General features: G+C 63.9%; 1 protein-coding gene across 1 annotated transcript; it reads right to left on the bottom strand.

Annotated features, from left to right (window-relative positions):
* Positions 1 to 2,493: 2,493 nt before the first annotated feature.
* Positions 2,494 to 8,783, bottom strand: TBX1 (T-box transcription factor 1; the record flags this gene model as incomplete). Its single annotated transcript, XM_032139491.2, has 7 exons — positions 2,494 to 3,440; positions 3,824 to 3,924; positions 4,001 to 4,068; positions 4,715 to 4,870; positions 5,505 to 5,676; positions 6,475 to 6,576; positions 8,533 to 8,783. Coding segments are annotated over 7 exons (1,329 nt in total), but the record flags the coding sequence as incomplete, so codon positions are not given.
* Position 8,784: the final 1 nt, after the last annotated feature.

Here is an 8,784-nt window from a genome sequence, read left to right as displayed (position 1 = left end):
CAATGGACAGTTATTTCTCCCAGTTCTGGAGGGTAGAGGTCTGTGAGCAGGGTAGCACTCAATCCCATTCATGAGGGCTCCACACTCGTGACCTAATCACCCCCTAAAGGCCCCATCTCCTGCCACCATCACCTTGGGGGTGAACGTTCAGATCACAGCTGTCACAGAGGAAGCTGCTGGAAGCCAGGCCTTAGGGCAGCTGCCCACAGGAACGTCAGCTCCACAGGAACTGTAGTGGCTGGGGCATCAGCCAGATAGCGCCCGCAGCAGGCAGGCAATCACTGGGCACTGGTTGAGGACTGAGCGCATGAGGGACGGTGAGCAGCGGCATGCACCAGTCTTGCAGACACACAGCCAGCGGAAGCTGCCACCCAGACGCCAGCCAACGAGCTCTCATCTACAAGAAGTTCTCAGATGCACAAACTCATCTATGGAGGTTCTGGGGGCCACTGCCCAGCGTGGGAGCGCCCTCAGCAGCAACAGCAGCAGTGTGGTGACCCGTGGCCTGTGAGCCACGGAGCACCTGGAATGGGGCCAGTGAGGACCTGAATGTTTAATGAATCCTAGTTCATTAGGACGTGTGGCCGAGTGTGATGGCTCATGCCTGAAAGCCCAGCATTTTGGAAGACCAAGGCAGATGGGTCACCTGAGGTCAGGAGTTTGAGACCAGCCTGGCCAACATGGTGAAACCCCGTCTCTACTAAAAATACAAAAATTAGCCGGGCATGGTGGTACATTCCTGTAGTCCCAGCTACTCCGAGGCTGAAGCAGAAGAAATCACTTGAACCTGGGAGGCGGAGGTTGCAGTGAGCCGAGGGCAACAGAGCACGACTCAGTCTCAAAAAAAAAAAAAAAAAAAAAAAAAAAAAAAAGAATGCGAACAGCCCTGGATGGCCAGCGGCGGCCCTGCTGGACGGCTGGGTGCTCCATCTTGCATGGCCATCCCAACAGGAGGGGCACCTTAACAGGCCAGTTTGCTGCACACCCAGGGTCCTTGCACATTGCTGTGTGTCCCACCCTCATTTACAAACACTGTGTTTGCTCTTTGTTCAGGGGAGGGCTTTTCCTCCCTTTAGCTCTGAACAAAACCAAAGCGGAGGTCTCGAATTGGCAGCCCCTCCGCACACCCTGGATGTGTAGTACGGAATGGCTGCTTTCTGACAGCAAGAGAGGGAGGCCCTCTGCAGTGCAAAGCCCCGCCCACCGTGGGGCACATGGGTAATGGCTGCCCCAAGTTCACGCAGGTGGGGATCAGGACTTGGGAATGGGCATCCACAGCCGTCCCCCCGAATGCACCTCCAAAGCCGTGCTCACGGAGCCTGGGCAGATGCTGCAGAGGTCTTCACACTCTGGTGCTAGATGCCCTTTGAGGCTTTGGATGGCCCCTGGAGACCCCCTCCCACCCTAGACTGGCCTCTGGGAATGGTTCCTGCCATTCAATTACTAAGACCCCACTCACTTCACGCCGCCAGGGCAAACATACATACGAAAACCAGGTCCGCGAGGGTTTTCGTATGTCCAACATGCGGGACAAGGCGAGTATGTCTCCTGGCTGTGCCCTCGGAGAGGCGGCACTCAGGCTGCCGCTACCACGTGGGGTGATGAGCCGAGTGGCCTAGAACGCAGCAATTGCCATAAACACACTGGGACAGGCACGGGAGGTGGGGGACAGAGCCTCGGCCACGTGCACTTCCCGTTCATCTTGTGTCCAAGTCAGCAGCCTTGGCGCTGACCGGCTGTCAGCCCTTCCTGCTTGCGCTCAGGAAGGGAAGGATCAAAGAGTTCCTCTCGCCCCATCCCTGGTGTTGAGTTAACGGGGAGAGGTCCCTTAGCCACCTGGCCTGGGAAAAATGCTTCATACACGGGTCTCAAGATGACTCATGGCCACTGTCATTGTGCCCCCTGGCCAGGTCACTCCGTAGGGACACACAGCAAATAAAGTCAGTAAGGAGGGAACATGCGGGCCTGGGCTAGGCCGGCAGGGGAAATGCTAGCAGAACAGTGCTGCCTGTTTTTGTCTTTCCATGACCCCATCCCGGTCAGGGGCTTCTCCCCCTCCCAGCACCGACCGGCAGTGTCTGTCATGACCCTTCTTCCCAACTTCCATGGAAAAGCACAAGCATCTGTCCCGAAAACAGGCCAGGGCACAGGCCCAAGTTCCAGAATAGGGACAACTGCAGGTGTGAGGAATTTCAGTAAAAAGGCAGGATGCACACCTGGGCGGTACCACCAGCCCTGGAGAGGTTGGGATGAGACGGGACGGTGGGAAGGTGGGGGGAGTGCACAGGCCTGGCAGGAGGGGCCTCGGAGAAGGGAGGGGCAGTGGGAGCCCCTATGGGGCGGGGAGAGGGCAGGGGGCGTGGCGGACAGGGCGCTGTGGGACCGGGACCGACCTACAGTCGGCAGGGATCGGAGTTGGAGAGGCCCGGAGGGCCGTCCCGAAGATTCCCAACGCGATCTAACTGGGCGCAAATAAATGGACACGCAGGCGGCTTCCAAAAGAGGCGAAACCGTTTATCAAGTCGGCGCCGGCGCGGTATCTACAGTATCTACAGTATCTACATGTATCTACACCGCCTGCAGGCGGGGCTCTCGGGTTGTCTACACAGCAACTGCCGGCCGGGACGCGGGCGACGCGGTCTCGGGGAGAACAATAAATATCACTTCCTTCCGCCTCTGACCGGGCGCTTTGGCACTGGCGGGCGGGGACCCCCGTGGCCCTCTGGGCCGGGGAAGGACCCGCGGTGGCTCCAGGGACTGGGGAACCGGATACTTCGATAGCCCAAGGGGCTGAGGGGTGGCGAGGGGACCCCCGTGGCTTCGAGGCTGGGGAAGGGGAGACCCGCGGTGGCCCCTGGGGCTGGGGGAACGTATTCCTTGCTGGCCCTTGGGGCAGGGTGGCTGGGCCCCGCGACCCTCGGGGCTGTGCGGGGCCGGGGTGGGAGCGCGGCAGGGCCCGCGTTATCTGGGGCAGTAGTCGTAGGAGCCGGGCGGCGCGGCTCCGGCCGACGAGTACATGTTGGCGGCCGCGGCGGCTGCGGCAGCGGCAGCGGCGGCGGCGGCTGCTGGACTCACGGGGTGGTGGTGGTGGTGCGGATGCGCGTGCGGGTGGTAGCCGTGGCCTCGCAGGCCGGGCAGCGGGTAGGGCGCCGGCCGGCTCTTGGCCCCGAGATAGTGGTCGTAGGCGGCGGCCGGATATTTGTAGGGGTGGTGGTGCAGCGGCTCCGATGCGCCGGGCGCCTCCAGGCGCAGCTCGGGGTGCGGGGGACTGGGCCGGCCTCCGGGCGCGCCGGGCAGCGGGACTAGGCCACCGGCGCCGCCGGCCCCGGGCAGCGAGGGGCTTAGCACCCGGGCCAGCAGCTGCGGAGGGTGCGCCGGGTCCCCGAGCACTGCCGGCCCGCCCGCGTCGCGCTCGAATTCTCGCCGGGCCTCAGCCGCGTCTGCGGAGAGAGCCGAGGAGTGAGCGCGGCCGGCCGGGGCCGCGGAGGAGCTCCGACGCCCCACGCAAGGCCCTGGCGGGGAGAAGGTGCTTGGCTGCCCTCGGTGTTCCCCGACCGGTCGGTGCGAGCGTGCCCGAGACCCCAAGTCGCCGGCGCCTCGAGCCCTCCCCGGGGCCCGCGCCCCTCTTCGGGCGGCGGCGGCGGGCGGGGCGCAGCCGTCGGGCCGGGCGGGCGAGTACGCGCTTGCCCGCTGCCGCGGCCGTTGTGCAACCGGCGCGAAAGCCTGGAGCGCCCTGGAGGCGCAGGCGAGGCCGGGCGAGGCCGCCCGCCCGGGGTAGAGCGCGCACAGGGCCGGGACCCGGATCCCACGACCCCGGCCCTACCTTTCTCCGTGCCGCTGGGCTGCGTCGGGGAGGCCACGGGGTTCCGCGAGCGCGCGAAGGCGCTCATGAGCGGCAGCGCGCCGGGCCGGTGGTTCCGGGGCCTGCGGGCGGGAGGCGGATCAGGGCGGCGCCTGCGCCAGGCGCCCGGCGCTCACTCTCTCGGGGGAGGACACTCACCAGTCCTCAGGGTCACAGTCCCGGAAGCCTTTGGCGAAGGGATTGCTGGCAATCTTGAGCTGCGTGATCTGCAGGGAGGTGGGTGTGAGCAAGCCGCTGGAGCCCTGCAGCCTGGGCCACCCGACCTCGGCGGAGGATAGGGGAGTGTTAGGAGAAGCGCACCAAGGGCCTTTCTGCTGCCCCGACAAGAAACAGTCCACGTCTGCCCCTCCACTACGGAGCTGGTGCTCCCTCCTGCAGGGGGGCGGGGGTCTGAGGAACCTCCTCTCTCACTAGGGAACCCTTCTCTGGTGTCCCCCAAGTGGATGGGGATGGAGGTCCTGTGCTCCTCGCTGGGATGGGAATGTGGTCACCACCCCCCCGACGTGCAGTGGGGTGGGGGGTGGGGAACACAGCGTGTTCCCTAGGAATCTGGGTAAACCTCAGATCAGGCCCCTGATGGGGAGTTTCCGGAATGGTTCAGAAAACAAACTTTCAGGACGAAGTGACAGTTGCCGCTGGAGAGGTCAAGCTGATAGAAGGCTGGGCCAGCCAGCCTCGGGAGGGAGGGGGCTGCCTGAGGCCCTTGGGAGTGAGGCTCCAGTTGGGTTGGGCTCCACTGGGACCACAGCCTGCAGGTCTAAGCGGACCCACTGTCCCCAAACGGCAACTGAAAATTACACCCGCTTTCCCAGAGGCGTTGAATCTGCTCAGGTCCTCCCCGCAGGCCCTCACCCGATGGTTCTGGTAGGCAGTGACCGCGGTGAATCGTGTCTCCTCGAACACAAAGGTTTTGAAGTTCTCCTCAGCATACTTCTCGCTATCTTTGCGCGGGTCCACATAGACCACGTGGAAGCGGGGCTGGTATCTGTGCATGGAATTCAGAATAATCTGGAAGACAAGGTGGGGAATCAGCTCCAGCGGTGGGGCTGGGCTGAGGATCTGGGGTGGGAGCCAGGAAACAGGCTGAGGTCTGAGTTGGCAATGAGTTTCCTGGATAAGTTGGGCAAAACCCTTAATTCCAAGATGAGGCTGGGTCACTGGGCCAAGAGGAGGCTGTGACCCATTGGCAATTGCCAGGAATGAGCTCCAAGTGGCAAAAGATCTGGGTTTAGGTTCTCTTTCCTTAGGTGCCTGCCCAGCAACCTCGATGGCCTAGACTCCATAAAGCCTCTTTCTCCAGCCCCCTTTCTGGGGCCCCATCTTTTCCAATTAAAAAAGCTTCCCGCATAAAATCAGGAGTGGGGTGAGAGAAGGAGGGCGACCCCTCTCCCAGGGCCCAGGCCCACTAGGCTATGTGACCCCTGACCAGAGGCCACTCTCCTCATCGGCACGCCAGCGCTGCCCAAGCTCCGCCTCAGCCTCTGGCCTCGAAGGGACTCTAAAGGGCCTCCTCGGGGACAGCCCAGAGCCGCCTGGGGACAGCCGGGGACCTGGGGATTCTACAGGCCTCTTAGGGACAGGCGGGTGCCTCGGGACTCGAGGCCTTGGGGGACACCGGGAGCCTGGGGAGGCGGTCGCTCACGTGGCCGTTGTCGTCCAGTAGGTTGTTGGTCAGCTTGAGCTTGTCGAAGGACACGATTTGCTTCATCCACTGTGTGCCCTTGGCAGGCGAGTCGGGGTGGTAGTGCACGCGGCCTGGCGTGGCAGGGTCGGCCTTCCCCGCCACCAGCCAAGAGGAGCTGTGAAAGGCATACCTGGAGCGGCACGGGGTGGGGTCGTGCATGTGGAGGTGAACCCAGAGGGCCTTGATCCGTGTGCTGGGCGAACCCTAAAAATGCCTCTGAGAAGTTTCCCCACCTGTGAGATTGAACCCTCTGCTGCCACACGTGCTGGGAGCTTTGGACTAAACAGAGAACTCCCACCCATCCCAACACTCAGAACAATGAAGGAACTGGACACCCCGTGGGGCACCGAGAGGGGAGGCTGGGCTCCCGCCATCTCATTTCGCTGGATGCGGGTCCTCCCGCCCCGGTGCCGCTGCAGTGGGAGCCCACACTTGGCCTTGCCGGGGCCTCAGGCACAGGGCAGTATTCGTTCTCTTTATTAATTGCTGTTAATTGTCTGGGCAGCTGAGGCCCGCCCTGCATAATCTCTGCTGGCCACCCCACCTTTCCGGCCCAGCTCCAGGACCCAGAGTTCCCTGGGGATGGGGGAAGGGGACTAGGCGCTCAGGCCGGCCTCCTGGGAGAGGGAGACTTGCAGAAGTCCGGGGCTGAGTACTTGGCTGGCCACCCTAGGGCCACACCAGCCCAGGGGAGCAAGAGCTGTCTGGAGCTTGCGGCTCCAGAGGCGGGTTCTGAGAGCGCATGGAGTGGGGTTGTGGGTCTGGGGTCAGATGGGAGTGGAGGAGGGAGCGGGTTGATCGGGCAGCATCGCAGGTGCCTAAAGAGTTTCATGGTGCAGACGACCCTTGGAGTTGGGTCGCCAGGCGGAGACCCGCCACTTTCCAGGGTGCCCTCCCAGGTCCCTCACGCTTACAACCGCTTGCTCACCGGTAGCGCTTATCGTCCACCGGCACGAAGTCCATGAGCAGCATATAGTCGGCCATGGGATCCATGCCGAAGAGCTTCACTTGGAAGGTGGGGAACATCCGCCTGGGGGTGATGAGGCCTCCGGTCACCCTAGCTGGTGGAAGGCAGCTGCTTGACCTGCCCGGGGCTGGCGGCCCCTCTGCTTGGCCCCTCCCTCCAGCCTCTGGGGGCTGCTGTGTCGCCCAGCCCTTGGGCTCCATCTCTCCTGGCTTAGCTGCTCTAATCTGGGCAGGCCCCTACTCAACTGGGAGCTTGGCGCAGCAGGGGAGCCTCCTGGGCCGTTCCTGGACACAGAAATGGCCGGCCCAGCGCTGGAGCCCCCACCTTCGGCAACCTTGGCCTACATAAACCCGGCCTCGTCCTTGCTGACTTTTTGGCCTCTTGGTCCCAGCTTCGGTCGGCAGCAGGGTGCCTAACATGCACCCTTAGCAGAGCCTCCCCAGCTTGATCGAAGCAGCTCCCGGCTCCAACAAAGTGAAACCGGGTAGTCTCGTGTGATTTCAAGGCATCCCCACTGCCCTTTTAGCTGGGTTTTCGGCTGTTACCCAATCCCCTCAGCGAGGCCAAGGCTCAGAGCCCTCACTCCCCTGACTCTCAGGGCCCCACTCTATCCTGGCCCCATGATAGTCTCCCCACCTTCCTCAGGGCATAGGCAAGCTTCCGCTCCCCTTAAGACACATAACCCCAAGACGCAGCTACCCAGAGTGGACTCAGCTTGTGTCTTTCCTGTTCCTCAAATTTCCCCCGCTTTGGACCCTGGCTCAGTGACCGATCAGGGCTCTTGAAAGGACATTCTGCAGTGCCTGGACGGGTGTAGGCCGTGGGCTGCCCCCACATGATGGCGCAGCAGTAGTGGCCGTGGGGCCCTTCAGGACAACGCCAGGATTGGCCCTCACTTTCCCTCCCCTCTGCCTCCCCTCACAAGCAACTCCCTGCAGGCGGTGGGCAGAAGACAGATGCCAGGAGCCAGCCTCTAGGACAGGCCTGCTCCCTCCCCCACCCGAAGCCTCTGCAGGCTGGAGGGTGCTGCGGGACGTGGGCTCCCGGGTGAAGCCCAGCGCCGACGAGGCCCTTCCCGGGCTGGCCTGAGCCAGAGGCTGGGCTGCCGCTGTCCTCAGGAGGGCCTGTGTGCCTGGGGACAGCAAGGAGGGCCTGGAAAAAACCCACAGAGCTGGAGCGGAGCACAGGCCCAGGTTCCTCAGGAAGGACGCCGGCAGCAGGGAAACAGAAACCACGAGAAGGCTTTGCAAACAGGCCCTGAGCTCCCCTTGGCTGTTCGGAGTCGGAGCTGGTGTGTACATTAGACACAGCCCGGCACCCGCCTTTGTCTACTGGTCAAATCGGGTGCATCTGCAAAACTTGTTCCCCTTCTCTCTTGTCTTTAAAACAAATACAGGCCGGTTGGGAGGTGAGGAGCCGCTGGCTACAGAGCCAGGCCCCACAGCTATGGGGATCTAGGTTGAAGGAAACTGGGTAGCAACTTCCACGGAACAGTGCACGCTGTTTTTAAGGGTAATCCTCTCCTGAAAGTGTCCAGAGAGTTGCCTGGCTGCTGCTCTTTATCTTGCCCGCATAGACTGAACTCCAGAACCAACCAGAGTTTTCTTGAGGTGGGATTTACTAGGAGTCGGCCCGGCGGCGAGGCCCCCTGGACGCCGCTGCCTCCCCCCAGCCGGGTGCGCTCCAAGCCGGGCCGGTTTCTGGGCCGCGCGGCGTCCTGGGGCTGCGGGGCGGGCGGGCAAGTCCCGCGGGGCTCCTCGCCGGTTCCCGTGCGGCCCGCGCCGTCTCCTCCCGCCCCGGCGGAGGATAGGTGAGTGTTAGGAGGGGAGCGCCGGGCGGCTGTCGCCGGAGCCGGGACGGCGGACAGCGAAGGAGGCAGCGGGGCCCAGAGGGGCCCGCAGGTGGCCGGGCCGCGCCCCCGACCTGGCTTTCGGCCCCGCTCTCGCGGATCCGGCGGAGGCCCGCAGCCCTGGCGGCAGCACGTGGGGAGGGTCGCGGCGTGGGGAGGGGCGCCCTGACCTGCCGGCCTTGGTGACGATCATCTCGGTGCCCAGCTGGTTGAACTCGTCCCACAGGGCCTTCATCTCTAGCTGCACGCTCACACCAGCCACCTTCGCGTTCTTCTTCACCGGCGCCTTGGCTGCGGCCGCGCAGCTGGCCCCGGGGCCCTCGGGCTCGGCGGCGGCGCTGGTGGCGGCCCCGGCGGCCGGCGCAAACGGGTAGGCGTGCGGCGGCGGCGGGCCCGGGGCGCCGGGGGCGGCGGCGGCGCAC

The sequence above is a fragment of the Hylobates moloch genome, unplaced genomic scaffold, assembly GCF_009828535.3.
Source record: "Hylobates moloch isolate HMO894 unplaced genomic scaffold, HMol_V3 SCAFFOLD_19, whole genome shotgun sequence".
Classification (NCBI taxonomy): Eukaryota; Metazoa; Chordata; class Mammalia; order Primates; family Hylobatidae; genus Hylobates; species Hylobates moloch.
Note: the sequence above shows the minus strand (reverse complement) of the source record. Positions and strands in the feature narration are given on the sequence as shown.